This window comes from Festucalex cinctus, chromosome 14 (genome assembly GCF_051991245.1).
Source record: "Festucalex cinctus isolate MCC-2025b chromosome 14, RoL_Fcin_1.0, whole genome shotgun sequence".
Lineage (NCBI taxonomy): Eukaryota > Metazoa > Chordata > Actinopteri > Syngnathiformes > Syngnathidae > Festucalex > Festucalex cinctus.
Window position 1 is genome coordinate 9,313,879 of NC_135424.1, and position 19,996 is coordinate 9,333,874.

The window sequence follows — 19,996 nt, forward strand, 5'->3', positions numbered from 1 at the left end:
CACGGGCTCCACGCCACTCGTACCATCTGGGTTGCGTGGCGTCCCCAAGTGGTTTAAACCTGTACTACACCATGCTCACTGGCTGCCGGAAGCTGTCTTAGATAAAAAGTGCAATTTTAAGATGAAAAAGAATATGAACGCAAATTTAAATGTTTTTTTTAGTTATATCTTCTATCTAAAATGTTATATTAAGGTCAAAGTTGTGTGGTGCTACTCCTGCTTCACGCTGCTGTGCTGTGAGTTGAACCCCTTCGGCTTTGTTTTGAAACGTGACCGGAAGTAGCATCTTCTCTTCGAGGACGACTGGCTTGCTCGCTGTGCCGGTGAACGAGAAGAGAAAAAAAAAGACGAGAAGAACCATGAATGAAACAAAAGCATGAAAAACAAGTTCACTTGACTTCGGTAAGAGACACAAGCTAACTCGTTAACGAGCTCGGTGACTAACTCATTTACCAAGTAACTCAACCACTGGCTAACGGAACTCGTCGCAGTTCGAGTTCAGTGGAGGACGACGCATCAACTCGTTCCAATTTGAAACGTCTTCTAGCTTGTCTTTATTATTTACTTTTTAAACTTTTCAATCTGTGCGGTTTTTTTTTCTTTTGTTCCCGTCCGCCCGCGCCTCGTTACCATGGAGACCGTCAGCACACACCATTGACTAGTGCATGTACAATATACTCGATTATTAATAAAGTCAATGAGTTTATTGTCAGCCTCTGCTTACTAGCGGTTCAGCACCAAGGTTATTTTAAGTAACTAAAACTAACGAAAAAACAAACAAAAAACAATTTCGTTAACGAAATAAAATAATAAGGAAAATGATTTAAAAAAAACAAACTAACTGAATTACTAAATTTAATGTTAAAAAAACAACAACAAAAAAACCCTCAAAACTAAAATGAAAAATCCAAAACTATAATAATCCTGTTCAGCACCCACGGATTAAAATATTTTTCCATAAAATTTTGTTGCTTCTGGATTATTATTTTTTTAAACCAATTTCCCTCAGTTTTTCTTCGCAAATGTATCATGAATGTTTATCAGTCTTTTGTGCAGAATTTTTCCATTTTCAAATGAGGTGAGTTACATGTGAATTTTCACAATTTATGGCCTGGTCTGGTCCGGTCCTTTTCCCCCACAAATACCATGGCAGGCTTTGTCAGACAAATTGGCATTCTTGAATGAGTGATCAGGCAAAAACACATTTTAAATCCAAAAGAAAAGCAAAAAGAAAATGAAATGAAGAAATAAGAGCAGATAATTGACAGTCAATGATCTCACGTTGCGCCATCCACTCTCTCCTCTCCCGCCAGCGTGATGCGGCGGCATGGAGGAGGCGGAGCAAAGCGACTACGTGGCCCAGCTGAAGGCGGAGTTTGACAGCTGCGACACGGCGTCCTCGGGCTTCCTGGGCCCACAGGAAGTGACGGCGCTGTGCAGGAAGTTGCAACTGGACGGTCAGCTGCCGCTCATGCTCGACTCGCTGCTGGGAGGAGGAGGAGCGTACGCCAGGGTGAGCTCACAGAACGGCAGAGGTCGTGACCTCAACTCGCAGGTTTTGTGCTTATGTGTAGGCCTGCAGCTACGCAATTCCTTTCATCGTCACTTCATCCTCTTTTTCCATTTTTTTTGGATGAATCGGACAATAAAAAAAACTTTTTGTGTGGTGCTGTGCATCCATGGCATATACACTTAAGCTGAGTACAGAAGAAAGTTGCGATTGAATTCTATTTAAAAAAACTCGTTTTTCACACATTGGGAACAATTTGTACCTTTGCGTTGTGTGATCTCATCTGTGGATATGTGTTCCCACGACACTAGTGTGTGAATATTCGTTATTTGAAAGAAAAACATTCCTGAAGTCGATGCTAACTTCCTGTTAGCATATGCTGACTTCCTGTTAGCACTATGCTCGCAATGTTTTCGAAACGAAGCATGTTTTGTATTTAAATATACAGTGGACGTAATTCTTAACGTTGTGCATTTAGTTTTACAGTTAACTCCAACTGCGGCGTCATTGGACAACTAAAAGGACGCTTAGGAACAACAGAATAAGTGGAATAACATACGCTACACACTTTTGCTAGTTGCTAATGCTACGCAAGCAAAATGGTGCATTCAGGATATTTTCACAGCGTCGGAAACTTCGGTTTCCTTCGATAACGTTACGATAACAAAAATAATCGGCCATTTAGCCCAATTAGACGATTGTTGGCCGATGTTTTGAAGGCCAATAATCGTTTTTGAAAAATTTTGAAAGTCAAAGAAGATGTTTACAAATGTCCGCTTTTGAAAAAACACCAAGATGATGATGATAACAGAAAGTGGAGAACATTTCCTGTTGAGATGAGGGCAAGCTGAAACTGAATCGACCCTGGATCCTTAGGTGGAGTTTGAGGCCTTCAAAAACAACTTTGTGGACGTTTTGTCTCGCTCGCTGGACTTGACATCCGATGACGACAGCAGCTACCTGCAGCCAGGTGAGGAGCGGTAATGCTAATTAGCGTGTGTCACATGACGGCTTTGTTGACGTTCTTCGTGTGGGTGTGTGCGTGTGCAGTTGTTGCCGACGAAGTGCAGCCAAAGTTCGTGAGGGGCGAAAAGCGTTACGGCCGCCGCTCGCGTCCCGACGTAACACCGTCGCGACCGTCGCCATCCACCGGCAATCCTGGCCGCTCGCCGCCGGCAGGGGTTAGCCGGCCCAAAGTACACCGATCGGCCTCGCTGGACAGTGTGGAGGTGAGTCGTCGTCATGACAACACACCCGCCGCGGCATTTGTGCTACATGTGAGAGTGCTGCCGTTCAAGATGGTGGCGCCTTGAGACGCCAGTATCTCAAAACACTTGTATCTCAAATGAATGCAAATGGCATTCGACCTTTCCAGCCTCCCCCACTAAAAAAAAGGAAAATAAAAACATACTGGCTTTTTTGCATTTATGCATAAAAATGACCAATCAAAGATGACAAAAAACAGCAAACCGACATTAAGTGCAAGAACTCATTTTGTAGCCTTTTTATAAAAATCAACTCACTGAAAATGTGCACATTATTGAGAGGTCCTCCAGTCCAGAACATTCCATATCTGCAACAAAACAATTTGGCAACCAAGACATGTCTGCCATCTAGTGGTGGATGATGATATTACAACTTGAGATGACAGTGGACCCCTGCATAGTCGCAGTTCATCAGCCACAGATTTGCATATTGGGAGATTTTTTTGCAAGATTTCTGGTTTGTTAAAAAAGGTCCCCCCCCCCCCCAAACTTGTAAATTTATTGATTTATTTATTTATTTATTTATTTATTCATTCATTTATTTATTTATTCATGCCCTGCGATCGGCTGGCAACCAGTCCAAAGGTGTCCCCCGCCTACTGCCCAGAGCCAGCTGAGATAAGCTCCAGCACCCCCCGCGACCCTTGTGAGGAATAAGCGATCAAGAAAATGGATGGATGGATTTATTTATTTATTTATTTTGAGGGAATTCATCAAGGGGCCACTCAGCGTGTGGTCACATGCTGATGTCATGTGCTGGTGTGCCCGCCTTGGCCACCAGGAGGCAGTATCATACTGTAAAGTTGCTCAGACACAAAGGAAGAAGAATAGACTCCTCCTTTCAACTCCTCAGCAAGTAGCTGTAAGACATTTAGTTTATTGGTGGAGATTTGTGAAATAAGCAGTTGAGAAAATGGTTGGATGCATTTTGAAGCCAAGGCGAGAAGGCTTTCTCCAAGATGGCGACCAAACCAAATGATCTGTTGACAAATAATCACCTTCGACTGTTTTACTCCAGTTCTTGGATGCATTTTCTCAACTTGATATCGTACAACACAGCAAAAATCAGAAGAATTTATTGTTGCGGGTTTTGCCGCCTTTGAGACGTCGTTGAGGACGCGGGATGGCAAGGAATGCTAGCGCTTGAACGTTGATGCCTGGCTGCTCCAAATCAAAGTTTATTTATTTATTTTTTTGCACACATGTCGCATTCCTCATGTTCCACAGCAGATGTTTGTGTTTCCGTACTGATTCCAGAAGAATCCCAGGCCAAAAAAGATTTTGGCTTGGGCGCAGCCTTCCAGTCTTGGGAGGTGTCCGCATCGGGTCCTTCCTCTCCGCATTCCTGCTGGAGTGGAAGCGAAAGTGAAGGTAGCGCACTGACTGACTGACACTCAAAAACGGCCCACCAGCAAGTCGCTTTCCCACGTCGAGCTCCCGCAAATCCACACGTGTGACGCGCATGATTACACTCATGTTAAAAGTCAACTTTGCTCACAAGAGGAGCTCACACTTGGGCTTGCTTGTTCTTCCAAATGGGCAGATGAACACATGATGAACACGGAAGCATCCATGACCAAGACATGATGACGTGTTGGAACCTGTTATGAACGTGATGAACACGGCAACATGAGATGAGCACATGACACGCGCGACATGATGAAAATGTTTCCTTTTTGTCTGCAGAGCTTGAAGTGGGACGAGGAGGCATCGAGTCGCACCTGGGCGGACTTTCAGCCCGAAGGTATTTGGGATTCGTCTTCACTTCCTGTGGGTGTTCCAATACTTTTGTAAAGTTCTGGTGGAAACTTTCACTTTTGATCTTGTATCTTCATGCTGGCGATATTAAACTAGCAGTAATGACCAGAAGACTGCGTTTTCTCAGTTCAACTATTTATTGGGTACTTAGTATGCGGAAGAAGGTCTAATCTATTCCAAATGGTTTCTACGTTTATACTGTCTTGGTTGCCCACCCACATGGGAGATGGCTCAGCGTAGCCCATGTGAGAAGGTGTGACCTGATGCTCTGAACTGCTTTCTGCTGGATAAGTGTGCCGGAGTGCAGGTAGATAGAAAAGGTGCAGGACAGGTTTGAACTGCAACACAACGGCCTAGCTCAAGTCACCTATCAACTCATTAAGAGGCCTCACCTAACAGTGTGAAAGCTTAACATAAAAAAAAGATTCTTGTAGGAAAACTGCAAATGAAATTGTTGTGGACGTGTCAAGCTGTGAAAATAAATGTCATCCCCAGTATTTTGGATTCAGTCTGGAGAAAACGATACTTAACTAATTTGCTCCCAATAAAGTATAAATACATTCTATTTTAAATGTTTTAAGTGTCCCAAAGGCGTATTTATACGTTCTTTTTTTTTTTTTAACACTAGAGCATACAGAAGGCAGAATGCCTCTCAACTGCAAAGAACGATTGAAGCAATGGTAGTTATTACAAAAACGGCCAGCAGATGGCAGCAGAGTATAAGAGATCAACCAGGGCCATGTTGAAAAAAGTTGAATTACTCACAATTCTAAACCGATTCATTAAAAATGATTAAACTTAGCTATATTCTAATGGTAATTGCTGCAAAACAGAAACAGATATATATATATATATAGTTATTCCTGATGAAAGAAGAGACTTTAATCATTCTTTTGGTAGGTTCCATGTTATTATAGCGATAGAAAACAATATTCTGTGGGCCTCGCAAAATCAGTCACAGTCAAACAGTTGGGAGCGAACGGGATTGCTCCACTCAAAATGGCTGCCAGTCAATAAGTTAATGAGGAAAAGGCTTTACGTCCACAAAATGCAAACTATTTTTTCACAGGTGGACGTTCGCATGATCAAAGGCGAGTAGTGACAATCGTTTGCAATTTTGTCTGTAGCATTAGCGTTAGCATCCCAAAAAGTCAACGTGCAGTTGGTCGACAGCCCGTGTCAAAATTCACGAGTGCGAATTTGCCGGTGCGTGCCGTTGAGTCGTTCCAGGAGTGACGTCACGTCACGCAGCCGACAAATTCGCCCTTCGGGGGACGCGGGTGGCGTGTTCACCTGCCGAATATGCTCTCTGCCGCAGCTTCCCAGCATGAAGAGGAGGAGACGGCGTGCAACCGCCTGATTGGAGGACAGCTGTGCACTCAGGTCAGGCTCCGCCTACCGGCAGACGCGGGTTTCTATTGGCTCATACGAACCGATTCTGGCTTTCTGTTCCCGGCTAATGTTATGCTAACCTTTGACCCTGCAGGAGCATGGTGAGTCGGAGCAGGTCACAGTTGCACACTTCCAGAACCTTCTGTGTGGCTCCGCCCCCGTCTGCTGCTCCACACCGCACAGGGTCAGGGTTTTTTATTGATTTTGTTCAACTCCCATTTTCCTAAGAAAATATTAATCGCAATTATTTTGGTAATAATTGAAATCTCAAATTTTTTTAATTTTTTTTGTACAAAACAATAAAATGTTTAAACGTAAAAATATATGAAGACAAATACAATTATTTTAAATACTATAATTATGCAAGTTATTTCCAGATGAAACAAAAATTATTCAATTAGTTATTTTAAAATTAAAAAAAAGGTGTAAATGTATAAATTTAAGCAACATAAAAATTTGTGTTAATCTCTTTTTTTTTAACGATTATGCTGATTTTGTAATTGTGGAGTGTAATAATTGAAATTGAAATAGAATTTCGATTAATTGCACAGCCCTACATTTTCCCTACTTGAGAATAATGGAATTCATTATTATTATTATTATTATTATTATTATTATTATTATTATTATTATTATTATCATTACCATTATCATTATCATTATCATCCTCATCTTTGGAGCTAAAAGTTCTGTGATGAAGAAAGGTCATCATGTGTGAAGCAAGACACAACATGACAAAAAAAAAAAAAAAGACATTTTGTGTCCTGGCCGCAAACATTTCTGGACTGTAACAGGAGAGGGCGCCATATTTATTGACACCAAGTACAAGCAGCTTCAGGCAACAGCAAGTCAGCAACAATTCAGGAAGGTCAAAGGTCAAAAGTAAAGTCAGCGTTGAAAATTACATTTTGATGAGGCACGCACAAGTGACAGCAAATGTGACGTCGGAATTTACAAGACGGCAGGGCCGCAGCTGCCACTCAGTCGGTCAATCAGGTGGGCGGGGCCGGCCTCGTCCAATCAGGTGGGTGGGGCCGGCCTCGTCTGCAGGCTGAGCAGGTGAACGAGCGGCAGTCGCTCAAACAAACGTCAGGCGGCATGGCATGGCGGGCTGTGTTTTCTTAAAGTGGGCCAGCAGGACCCGAACCTCCTTCAATGCTCAGGTCAGCTGACCTGACGGCCGACCTTCTTAATCCTGGTCACGTGACCGCGCACAACACAGCCTTAATCTTCTGTCACATGTCGCTGTGAGCTGAAAGAAGTGTTTTTTAACCGCATTGTGTTCCGCATGCAGACGCCGGCGGAGCAAGACGACGCCTCGCCGTCACTGCTGACGAGCACGCCAGGTCCCGAAGTCCTGAGCCGGCTGGACGACGGCTCGGGATGTGCCAGCCCCGAGATGCTCGTGGCCCTCTGGACCGACGAGGGCATCCGCGACGCTCGGGACATCCTGCAGGTCAGTCACGCAAAATTCTCCTCTTGACACTTTGACACACCGGTCGGCAGCACAGCGAGAGAGAGAGAGAAAGGAAAAAAAAAAAAGCCTATAGGTTCACTTTCAAATGAAACGGAAAACAAGACAATTATTGATTTCAAATAAGTAAACAGCCTCCTAGCTTAATGCTAACAGGAAATGAAAAATGCAATTGGCATGCTAACGTTAGCGTGGAAAGTGCTAATTTCATTAATTTCAGTGAGGAAAGAGGATTTGAGATACGAGGGTTTTGAGTTGCAGGCGTGGCAACAACTTCAACTCGTATCTCAAGTTGACAATTGTGAGAAAAGAAGACAAATCTTGAGCTCCTTTCCTAAATCCACTATTGAAGTCACAGAGCGGCCATCTTGTTACTCCCACCTCGCGAGCAGACTGCTGTATCAACTATACGCAATACGAGACATATACAGCTCGTAGGCAGTTAGTAGAAGGCCGGAAGCGGGGTTTAAAAAAAAAAAAAGAAAAAAAAAAAAAAGAAAAAAAAAAAAAAAAGAAAAAAAAAAAAAAAAGAAAAAAAAAAAAAAAGTATGTGCTGCTTTAAAGACCACCTTTGTCTTTTATGGCTCAGTTCCTTAGACGCCAATATTAGATTTTGCAGAGGCATCTTTTGTTGAATTATAGTTATAATTCTTTAAAATAAAAAAAATATACAAATTTCCTCCTGTACTAAACAAGCATGTAATTTATACATGTATTTAAGGCAAGTTGTAAAATGACTGAAGTTCTATAAATTGAAAGCAGAGTAAATCATGCTGTTTTCTATGAAGTACTGTCTCAAATGTTGTCCAGTTTGGATCCTGTAAATGTCTCGGATGGTATGGCGAGAAACGTTTCTTGGGAGGAGCAATATGGCCGCCTCGCCACCTCAAAAGTCTTGGCTATCCAGTCATATTTAGATCAGTGGTTAATTCCTTGAAAAGAATTCTTTCATCCGGATCAGCAGCAAGTCGAGACGGGTCCAAAATTGCCGGTGGTTTGTGCAGACGCTGGACTTGTCGTCGGAGGAGCGCGTGAGTCTGCACGAGCTGACGCTGGCCCTGGACAATGAACTCCTGGTCAGTGGCAACGCAATCCACCAGGTGGCGCTCATCTGCTACAAGAATGAAATTCAGCACCTGCGGTGAGTTCATCCACCTAGTCGTCGGGCGTGGCGCCGGGCCTCACCGTCGCGGCGGCAACAACGTGCTTTCAGGGCTCGGTCGGAGCAGGCGGGCGGCGAGCGTGACAAAGCCAAGGCCGACCTGGAAAGGGTGGAGCGTCGCAACCTGCAGCTGCTGCGTGAGGCGGATGAGCGGCTCGCCGGCATGGAGGCGCTCAAGCGGACCAGGATCAGGTGACAGCCGGCGGACATAGCCCGATGGGACGCCGGCCGGATTGGTCACACATGCGTGATGCTGCCGTGTGATTGGCAGAGAGCTGGAGCAGGACTTCCGGGAGCGTCTGGCGGCGCAGCGCAGCCTAGCGGAGCAGGAGAGCGACGCCGCTGCACAGCAGCTGGAGCAGGAACGCCGACAACTGCGGCGGCAACTCGGCGTGCTGGAGGTGCGGGAGGCGGAGCTACGGGAGGAGCTCGGCAGCGCGACGCAGGTGCATCACCTCACCAAAAATATCAAAATGTCAAAATGTGCACGTGTGCGTGCTACCGTCACTTATGAATCGTGTTGTCACAACATCACATTTTATTTTATTTATTTATTTTAATTTATTTTCTCATTCCTAATTCCAGTTTTTCGACCATCCCCCCAAATTCTCCATTCATTCTCAATAAGGCTGAATTGTTGATCATTCATTCTAGAGGCACTTTCAACATTCACATTGTTCCCATTTGAAATTGAAATTATTCAATTTATCAATTTTCACCATTGTATAAATTTAAAAAATTCCCTCCCAAAAATGGCCATCGTGGGCAGGACAAACCCCTCCCACAACATGACTTTACCATTAGCAACCATTCCAACTTAGAAATGTTTAGATTGTTCAAACCATCTGGTTTCGACAAAATTCATCACTTTTCCACTCGACTGCAACATTTTCACGTCATGCATCAGTCATGCTTTCAGCCGTTCCATTGAAGTAGTCTGTTTTTTGTTTGATGTTGTTGTGCAAAGGAGAAGGCCCGCCTGGAGGAGGAGCTTGCGGACGTGAAGCGCAAGCTGAGCGAAGCGGAAAACGGCGCCCGACGTCTGCACACTGACTTGAAGCAGCTGATGAAGCACAAGGTGATAGAACACCAAAGGACTGATGTTTGCCGTATGGCAGACCGGCCGGCCGGCTGGCTTTACTGTCACGCTGGCAAGTGATGCACTTTACAACTTGCTGGTTTGTTTGGCGTCCCTGGGCAACACCACCACCGCCGCCACGGGCGTCAAAACGCTGTCAAAAAAAGTTGATGAAAAACATATTCATATACTGAATCGTACTCGTATATCTTGGCAGGCGAACATTGACACGTAACATCAAAGATTTTCTTTGATAAAAAATGCAAGCAGTCAACCTGCCATTGAAAGACTAGACTTTCACTAGGGATACTTTTTTGTTTCTTGCTTTTGTCTTCTCTTTGTAGTCAGCAGGAGAAGATAAGTTTGGCTTCATCAAATAATCAATTTCTGATGAAAAAGTGGAGAAAATTCTGTTCAAACGAGCGTGGCGAGTGACGTTTGAAAAACCATCAAAGCAGGACTGCATTGATGTCAAAATAATCCTTTATTTATGCAAGCAAAGCCTTATCCATCCTACCTACTCTATCAGCTAGCTAGCTAGCATCTAGCTAACATTTATCTATCTATTAGCTAGCTAGCTAGCATATATCAATCTATCAGCTAGCTAGCTAAGTAGCATCTAGCTAGCAAGCTAGCATGTATATCTATCTATCGCTCTATGATCGATCTATTTCACTATCTCTCTCTCTATCAATCAATCAATCAATCAGTCTATCTAATCTACTGGCATCTGTCAAAATACTTACGTCAAAGACGCGCCTACGCCTTGAAAAACATACTACCAGTTACCCACTGGCAGGAAAGGAAGCGGTGAGCCAATCGCGAGCCTCCTCGCCAGTGTCACGTGACAGACGTGAGATGAACATGTTGACGGTTGAGCCGCTTGAAAGTTCCAACATGATGTTGGCCGTCCTGCATGTTGACTTTGCAATTGGAGACGCGGAGGTCACGTGACCTCATGTGCGCGGTGTCGGGTGAACTCTCATCAAAGATGGATGACTTTTTGTCTTGATTGGCAGTTTGGCAGCTTGGACGCCGTCGGCGACGCGCTCGACCCCGAAGACAAACTGGAACGACTTCTGGAAGACTGCGAGCACCGCTGCAGAGTAAGATAAGTTTTTCCTTTGATTTGCCGTCATCGTCGTCACATGACGAACGTCCTTCTGGTTATGTGTTCAGGAGCTGCGGGACCAAAACGACGAGCTGAGCTCCGAGTTGGAGATTCTCAAGAGTCACAAGAGAATCAAGCGGAAGTCAGCCGGCGTTGCCGCCACCGCCGCGCTCAGCTGGTCTGAGGCGCCGTCTGCCAGCGAATCCGACACTGGTGAGGTCACTTCACTTTTGAGCAATTTTGAGCTGATTGGTGGATATTTTCAACTGAAAGTGGCCAGCCAATCAGCAAATATCAATGAGCAGATTTTTGTTCATTTTCCAGGTTGATGTGCATTTTCAAAAGTGTCCTTTGATTTCCAACATTGTTGATGTGTTTGTCACTTGTAGTTTGGCTGTTCAAGCACACGATTGATGATTGATCATTTGTCAGTGATTTTTATTTTTTATTTTTTTAAGTGGGCGTTTTAGCAAACTGTCTACAAGTTGAAGTGTCCAAAGTGAGCAAACATTTTTGAGAAATTATCACTCAAACACAGCTCGACTTAACGTGACAAAGTTGCGTCATCACAAACCGAATTCCAGTTCCTGCCCAGCAGGTTGGATGGGTTGCACGCGCACACGCATGCAGATGTGAGAGAAGAAGACGTCCGTCAGCGAGTGAGCGTCTGCGCGGGGCTTCTGTTGGCGATGAAAACTGCTGATGAACTTTTGTGCGTTTCAGATGACGATGATGACATGAAGCGTCGCTCGTCTTCTCCTCGCCGCGCCACAAACCATCCGGATGACGCAAGTCAGTTGTTCACATTTTCTCTTTCGCCGGCAATCGTGTCACCGGCGTCTCATAACCGGCGTTTGACTTTTGACAGCGGCGGCCGTCAGCATCCAGACGGAATTTGCGCTGGAGAAGCTGAAGGCCAAACACAAGCAAGAGATGCAGCAGCTCAGCATCCAGATGGAGACGCAGGTGAGATTGGCGCGCTCGGGTCTCCCTTCACGTCACTCTTCCTCATCATCATCATCCTCGTCATCCTCAGGTCAACTACTACGAGCGCAGTCTGGAGCGGATGAGGCAGAGCATGGAAGTGGAACGCAAAGACATCGCGCAGGCCTTCAAGGTAAATCGCCCTTCTGACGCACCTGATGTGTGCAAATGCAAGCCACGAACAGCTGGCAACAAAAGTGAGAATACCTCTATAGGACAAAGTGACGCAAAGAAATTGAAGACGAGCAGATTACTGGAAGTGTGTCCCGTGGTCTGATGAGACCAAGACACATGAATTTGGTTGAGATGGTGTCAAGTGTGTGTGGCGGCAGGCAGGCGAAGTGTGTATAAAATATAAAACATAAAATTTAGTTTTGTTTTTGTTTTTTAAAAAGCATGTTCGTTTTTATTTTATTATATAGTTGTTGTTTTTTTATTTTAGTTTGTTTTTTTCGTTAGTTTTAGTTAACTCAAATAATCTTGGTTGGGCATCCTTACAGCAAAGTTCTAGAAGAGAGCGCAAGAGGATTACCGGTTGCAAGATCTGCTCAACTCCATGCCCGAGACCATTTGGACAGTTTCCCATCGGGGTGTACTCACATTTGTTGCCAAGGTTTGAGCAAGTAATGGCTGTATTTGGAGTTTTTTGAGGGAACAACAAATGGACACTTTTCGTTGTGTGTCCTTTCTTCAGCCTTGTCTCATGAAAAGGCGTTTCCTTGATATGTCCTTCACGTGTCCTGTGATGTTCCAGCTGGAAATCAGTGAGCTGGAGGATCAGAAGGCGGAGGCGGAGCGTCAGGCCAAGATGGCGAAGGAGACGCTGGACAAACTTCACGATCAGCTCCAACATGGCGGCTGGTGGTCCGAGCAGGAGCGCAGGTGAGCCACGACAGCGTCCGCCGCCGCCGCCGCATTCTTGGAGACGTGGTCAGGAAGTGAGCGTCTTGGCTTCCCAGGATGCAGCGGGAGCGAGCCGACTCGGAGCAGAACTTCGCCCGGGAGATCGGAAACCTGGTGCAGAGACTGAGCGCTGAGAAGGACCAGCTGGAGGCGGAGCTTAAGCTCAAGATGGACCAGGAAGTCATGATGGTCAGGTGGGTTATGATGTCATCACACTTCCTGTCATGCGGTTGCGTTCTTTTCCCTTGTTTGGGTTTGACATTCGCGGCTTGGCTGTGTTTTTCTTGTCTTCATTTGTGTCACTTGTTTTTCTTTTTTCTGGGCTGAACTTGCCTCTTTGATGTCATCGATCTGGATGACGAAATGATGTCGCCACAAAAACCTTCCCCACAGAAAAACGGATATTTTTCAACGACAGCAGCATGAAGCTTCGCTCTCGTTTCCTGGCGGCCTTTGTCCGCGTCTTGTTGTTCGCCTTGCGGCTGAAAACCGTGACCAATCGTGGCCAAAATTCAGATGTGCACTTATCCTGTGCAAATATGAAAGAATTTGCATTTTACTGAAATTAAACGTGAGTGCCGATCAAGAAACGCCACTGTCACCACAACATGGAAAATCCGTTTCATGTTTTTCCAGGTTCAAGTGGACAAATGTATGAATTTTGTTGGCGATTGGTCACATTTTTCAGTGATTTAGTGCCGCAAAAGCTTTTTTTGACGGATGGCGAGCCGAGTTGCGGTTCAAGCGGAGATCGGAGATCTCGTCCAGGCTGGCGACGTCTCGTGACCGGCCAATCTGTGTGAAATGTGCATTTTCCCTTTTTTTTTATTTTTTATTTTTTATTTTTATGTGTCATCCCACCAACAAGCAGCGTGCGGGTGCCCGTATTGCAAAACAGAAAATTGATCAATTAGAAAATGCAGTTGGTTTGATGATCCAAAAATGGGCGGAGAGTTTTTGAGTGCCAAAGGTCACGTTGTGGCGTTGTGAGCAGGGAGGAGGCGGCGCGCCAGCTCTCGCAGATGAAGCTGCATCACGCCCAAGGTCAGCGCCGCCTGCTGCACCACATGCACCTCCAGCGCTGGGACAGGAGGCGGCGGCTGGAGCAGCAAAAGACGAGGATGGAAGAGGAGGAGGGGAAGAAGAGGAAACTCGATGAGGAGCAACGGGAAAGGAGCCAGCTGGAGGAGGAGGTGAAGAAGATGGAGGACAGGAGGCTGGAAGAGCAGAAGCATTCCCAGGAAGAGAAGAGGAGGCTGGAGGAGCAAGAACGTATCCGACAGGAAAGGAGCAAGCTGGTGGAGAAGAGAAGAATAGAAGAGAAGGAGCATCTCCAGAGGGAAAAGACGAGGGTGGCGGAGGAGATAAAGAAGATGGAGGACAGGAGGCTGGAGGAGCAGACGCATTTCCAGGAAGAGAAGAGGAGGCTGGAAGATGAGGAGGAACGTCTCCAACGGGAAAGGAGCAAGCTGGAGGAGGAGAAGAGGAAAGTGGAAGAGAAGGAGCATCTCCAGTGGGAAAAGATGAGGATGGCGGAGGAGATGAAGAAGATGGAGGAGAGGAGGCTGGAGGAGCAGAAGCATTTCCAGGAAGAAAAGAGGCGGCTGGAGGAGGAGGTGTGTCTCCTGAGGGAGCAGCGGGAGACTCAGTCCTGCAGGTGGCGCGAGGGCAAGGTCCCACCGGACGAGAAGGTCTCCTCGCCGCAAGCGACCTCGCGCGACGAGAAGCAGACCCGGCCGCAGAGGTTTGAGGACTACCACAAGGTCCCGCGGGAGGCGATGGACCCGAAGGAGCGGGCCGCAGGGCCGCACAGCCTCCAAGTGGAACTCCCGCGGGAGGCTCTGAAGCTGGAGTGCACCGAGGAGGAGGAGCTGGTCCGCTTGAGGCTGGAGAAGCGTGGCTACATGAACTTAGCCGACCATCTCTGCGCTCAGATTGTGGAGATGGAAGAGGAGACGCGAGCTCTGCGGGAGAGCAGCCAAGTCCAACACGAATTTGAGCAGACGATGAAGAAGCAACTTGTGGAAATGGAAAACATGGTTCTGCTGCTCCAGGACCTGGACGGGGACCAGGAGGCTCCTGCAAGGTTTGTGGAGCATGATGCCGCTCCCGCCGCCTGTAACCTCCATGATCATGTGATCGCGCCGTCGTCCCACAATGCACTTCATCATCATCATCATCATCATCATGACTAACCCAATCAGCAGCATGGATGTCTTTAAGCTTCCTTGTACACACGTGCCACTAATTTGTGTGCGCGCGCAGGACCCATCTGGAGGAGGCGCACTCGGATAACGCCGCCCTGCAGGAGCGACTTTGCGTCCTGCAGCAGGAAGTCGACAAGTTGGATGAGGAGGTCGCCGACAAAAGGCAAGTAACCTCTGAACCTTCCCAGAAAAATGTTAACACAATGCTAGCTAGCGGCGGGGCCTTTGATTTGGTTGTTTCCTGGTCCAGGAGGAAGTTGGAGGAGATGGAGCAGCAGCGTGAGAGCAGCAGACAGGAAGTGGACAGCCTACACCAGGAGGTGAGAACATGCCACGATGACCTCTGACCCCCGACCATGTCGCGTGACCTCTGATCCCCGTCAGATGGTGGCGTATCGACAGGAAGTGGTCAGCCTGAGCGGCAGAAATGCCGAGCTGAGCGCCAACAACGCCGAGCTGAGCGCGCGCCTGCGAGAGGGGCGGGACGCACGCGAGGATCGGGTGAGGAGGCCGCCGCCCACTCCCTCGGTCGCTCACTCGCGTGGCGCTCCTTCCTTTCAAAATTGCTTTTCAGGGTCTCGCAACTCATTTTCCAGGCCACTTGTGCTTCCCTCAGGGGCGGCAACTGCAAGAGGAGGCGGAGCTTGAGCGGAAGCAGAGGCAGCGGCTAGAGGAGGAGCTTAGTAGCTGCGAGCGCAAGGTTGGCTTGGTGCTAAGCTAGCTTAGCGTGGAGTTTGATTTTATTTTATTTTTATTTTTTTGCAATCATCAAGTTGAGAGAGGAGAGCTGTTTTGTTTCGATCGCGGCAGATTCAAGCTATCATTCCCAGCTAAAATTTAGTCAAAGCAAAAGAGCAGAACTGAAAGACGCAAACAAGCTTGCCTTAAACAGAATGTCCCGCTAGCCTAATGCTAACATATGATGGAAAATGCCATTGACTAATACAAATGGTGGAGCAACACATTTTGACAGATAATTGTAGTTATAATAACAACAACAACAGTAATGCTGACGAGTCAGAGTAGAAGTGGATCCTTGTTTGTTGGTGTCCGCATGCCTGCATTATGCTGCCTCCTGGTGGCCAAGCTTGACCTTGCATTTCCCTCATGTCACTTGCTTGTTTGATAAGCATGAAAGAGTGACATTTTTCTTCACGAAAAATATTTTTTTCCCCAGATTCTATTTGCATTCATCTCGAGGGGGAATTTGTGTTTTGACTTATGAGCGTGGTCACGACACAAATTCAACTCGTATCTCAAGGTGCCATTGTGCGACATCGTCATAACTCCAAAGTGTCTCTTGATTAAGAATCGAGGGGAGGGGCTTCATTTTGTCCAATGGGGGAGAAAAAAAGTGCTTTGCCTCAAGCAATTGCAAAGCTTTTTGGCGGGCTGGCAACGTTGACGTCATCCGATGGGATGTTGTTTCTGCATGGTAGCTGAGCCAGATGGAGGCGGAGCTTCACACGGTGACGGCCAAGAGGAGGACGATGGAGGCGGAGCTCCGGAGAGAAGCAGCGCACGGAGAAGGCGAGGTGAGTCACGTGACACGGAAGGAAGTCGGCCGCGTGCGCAACGCCTTCAGCGTTTTCATCTCGTAGGCGGGACATCGGCAGCTCAGCCACACCCAGGAAGTGTCCGACCTGCATGGGAAGCTGCGAGATTGTCACCAGCAGGTGAGGACTCACCACCGCTTTGCTGTGATTGGCTGTTGGCTGGGAAGCGCGCTCGAATGCGTTTGTCTGGTTTGGTGGCAGGTGGAGGAAGCGGAGTCCAACAACAGGAAGTTGATGAAGGACAACGAGGAGAAAGACGAGCGCAACTGGCGGCTACTGGAGCAGGTGCGCGTGCGTGCGCGTGTTTGCGAGCGTCGGCCTAATGTGCGCGTGTGTGTGTTCAGGTGCAGCAGCTGCAGAAGATGAGCACGCAAGTGGTGCACACGCGAATGGCCAGGATGCAGGCCGAGGGGCAGGTTGGGCAACCTCCATCATCATCGCTGCTGCCGTCACCATGGTAACCCCCCTTCCTCATGCAGGCTGACGCTGCGCTTGCTTTGCTGCATCAAGAAGGGGCGGGGCTCAGGGAGAGGGCAGAGCAGCTGCTGGCTCAGCTGCAGGAGGAGCAGAGGCGGAGTCGGCAACTGGAGGAGGAGCTTCAGCATCGTGCTCGCCACAACTCCGCCCACGCCAACCTCAAGGAGGTGAGCGCTAGTAGTGGGAATCTTTGACTGTCTCACGATTCGATTTGATTCTGATTTTTGGGTCTGCGAATCGATCCAGAATCGATTTCCGATTCCAAATGATTTGATTGACAATGATTTTTGCTTCATTTTATAGATGAGCAAATGTCATGATCTACTCCAGCCTGAATCGATAATGCTAATTAGCACGCTACTTGCGGCACTTTTATCCCTCAAAAGAACAGCTATTCATAATCATTCGTACCACTAATGTCATTGCTAGCAGGCGTGTTTTTGTTTTTTTTGTCATACCGGAACGATAACTAGTTCTTGCTTGTCTAGTTTCTGCATGTTAATCATGGGAAATGTAGTCCTACTGGCCGAATGCTGCAATCGCCGGTCAGCACAAGCTAAACTTTTCTGCCGACATATTTCTAATGTTACAATGCCAGGTAGAAGGCACAGCTGGCAGCCAGTAGCTGTGAAAAAGGTTGCAGAATGGTGTGAGCGTTGACTTGTTTAGCATTGTGGAACTGTCAACCAAGATAGCATTCAACATTAGCTAACACATCACACAACCGCCGGTTAGCAGATTTAATTGTGATTACATTCCTTCTAAATAGCTCTTGCTGAGAATAGATTGTTCAGCAAAAATTGTAGTTTTTGAATGTGAAAAGATCTGGTCAGCTACGCTAACGATAGCTTTTGCATTGTTGTGTTGCGTTCAGGAGCAGCACGAGAAGGCGCTGGCGACGGCGCTGCAGAAGACGCAGGAAGTGGAAGTCAAGCTGAAGGCGTGTCGCGCCATCCTGCGCGAAAAAGTTCAGCAGCTCCAACAGCAGGTCACTCGCTCGATTCGCCAGCGCAACCTGACGAGTGGCCGCCGACTTTTTCCAGCACGTTTTGTTTTGTTGACTAAAACTCCATGAATAAAATGTTTCCTTGGACAAAAATCAAAACTAAAATGCTCAATTTCTAAGTCAACTCAAAATAGGATGAGGTTGACTAATTATGTTAAAAACAAACAAGCGTGATTGAAATTGGACTAAAACAGAGTAAATTTAAAAATGGCGGATAAAATAAACACTACTAAACAGCAAGCTTGCATGAAGCCTGATAACGATCTTCCTCAGGTGTGTTGGCTGAGAGAGACACGGAAAACAGGCTGGATAGGGGTACTCGAGGACCGCCGTTGAGAGAATGGAGAATGTCAAGTTTTCAATTTGACGGCTCCGTTAAATCCACAAATATGTGGAAAGAATTCCATTTGTCAAATCTTGTTTCACTTGAGGTGGGCACGTCAATAAGTTTTCAGCATCAGTTATTTGTCAATCGTGAAGACATTTTTCCGTTATCGTCAATATTTCAAATTGTATTATCAATCCGTCATTTGTTGATTGCTCAACAAAATGAATGTCCATCATTAGTCAGGTTTCCGTCCAATTGTTTCACATTTTTAAAACCAATTTACAGTAAATGCACTAAAACGGACATGCGAGTTCTGTTCTTCTTTTGTGAATATTGAGAGGGGACTCCACTGCTGTAGGTGGCGCTATAGACCATAGATGTGTGATGCACCAGTATTTTAAAAGATGACCAGGAAGCGACTGCACCGAGCGATGACGTCGTATGAGATTTTGCATTCTTGATAAACAATGAAAGCGACATCAAATGTGGCTCGTTCGCACGGTGACGACGCGTCAAGTCAAATGACGACGTGACCGCGTCGACGTCTAAGCGCTTTTTTTGTGAAGGCACCACTCTCTTAACGAAGGCGCGTTTGTGTTCTGGCCCACCCGCAGATGGAGAAGAACGTCAAGTCGAGCGTGATGTTGAAGGATCTCTACGTGGAGAACTCGCAGCTGATGAAGACGCTGCAGCGGACTGAGCAGCGCCTGAAAAAGCAGCACGAGGAGAAAACGCTGCTGGAAGGGAAGGTCGACGCCCTCAACCGGCTGCTCGGGGAAGTCGTGCCGGCCGCGCTGCACACGTAGACCAGACGCACGCACGCCTTTGCCACTTTTTCATGTCCAAATGAGCCTTTTTGTCATTTCATCTCCACTCTGGACAAAAAAAAAACACATTTTTAGTGTCACTTTGACAATCATGTTACAATAAATGATATTTTTAGCAGCAGCGCGTCTTTGTCAACGTCATGTAGCACGTGACAGCATCATGTGACACGCCATCCACAATATTCTTCTCATTCCTCACCTTTTCAGAATTCCACATTTACTAGACAAAAATGGCTAAGATAACGAAGAAAAAAAAAAATCCACCTCATGGTCATTGCGAATTCCGAATGTTCAGTTTTTAAAAATCAGCTGCAAATACTCCATATTTCAATTCACACGACTTTTTGGAGACAATTACAAACTCCACTTGACGCTAATCATTAGGGGTGTGCCAAAAAGAGTCGATTCTCATTTAGTACAATTCAGAATCGATTTTAAATATTCTAAAATCAATTTCATTTAAATTATTTTACACTGTCTTGCCGTTGTGTACTTGGAACGCTTTTCATGATGTTCATGCTAACGTGGCCAAGCCCATTTCAGGACTTAATTTTGGCTCTTTGCGCTTCGGACCACGTCTGCACATTGAAATAGTGGCTAGCATGTTTACCTTGTAGTCAAGTCACAGAGTCACAAAGGTCCCAGCCCAGACCAGGCCCAAGTTCAAGTCCACCATTTATGACTGAAACAGCTTCTAATTAATAGATGAAGACTTTAGCTGTGTTAGAACTTCCCGCCCTGTCTGCGGCAGTGACGTCACGTGAGCATTGTGTGCGTGATGCAGGGTGCGTGCAGTTCGGACTCCAGGTGGAGGAGTGGAACAATTACTTGCCTTCGGTGCCGGTTGGCAAATGGGTAGGAAGGAACCGTGTGAATTTTTTTCCGTTTGTGTAAATACAACAACATGAAAACCACATTTAATGTTGGCTGACACGAGTGAAAGAAAAATGCCCGTTTT

At 46.5% G+C, this 19,996-nt stretch overlaps 2 protein-coding genes across 7 annotated transcripts in view; one reads left to right on the forward strand and one right to left on the reverse strand.

Annotated features, from left to right (window-relative positions):
* Positions 1 to 19,996, reverse strand: part of sar1ab (secretion associated, Ras related GTPase 1Ab) — a 109,352-nt gene that overhangs the window by 19,489 nt on the left and 69,867 nt on the right. The gene's annotated exons all lie outside the window — the stretch shown is intronic.
* On the forward strand, positions 264 to 19,156 carry ninl (ninein-like). Of its 6 annotated transcripts, none has more exons than XM_077494574.1 (31): positions 264 to 402; positions 1,314 to 1,513; positions 2,387 to 2,480; positions 2,561 to 2,739; positions 4,462 to 4,519; positions 5,852 to 5,916; positions 6,020 to 6,109; positions 7,220 to 7,381; positions 8,404 to 8,540; positions 8,613 to 8,753; positions 8,833 to 9,007; positions 9,529 to 9,639; positions 10,659 to 10,745; positions 10,819 to 10,963; positions 11,474 to 11,542; positions 11,619 to 11,716; positions 11,787 to 11,867; positions 12,429 to 12,616; positions 12,694 to 12,831; positions 13,632 to 14,723; positions 14,903 to 15,007; positions 15,095 to 15,164; positions 15,229 to 15,345; positions 15,461 to 15,544; positions 16,284 to 16,379; positions 16,446 to 16,520; positions 16,602 to 16,685; positions 16,745 to 16,816; positions 16,880 to 17,044; positions 17,752 to 17,865; positions 18,826 to 19,156. In XM_077494574.1, exons 2-31 carry the CDS (start codon positions 1,328 to 1,330, stop codon positions 19,015 to 19,017), a joined length of 4,470 nt encoding a protein of 1,489 aa, XP_077350700.1. In that variant the 5' UTR covers positions 264 to 402; positions 1,314 to 1,327; the 3' UTR covers positions 19,018 to 19,156. The 6 variants fall into 6 exon arrangements, with proteins under 6 accessions (XP_077350700.1, XP_077350701.1, XP_077350705.1 ...); XM_077494575.1 differs by having other exon boundaries at positions 12,489 to 12,616; XM_077494579.1 differs by lacking the exon at positions 13,632 to 14,723.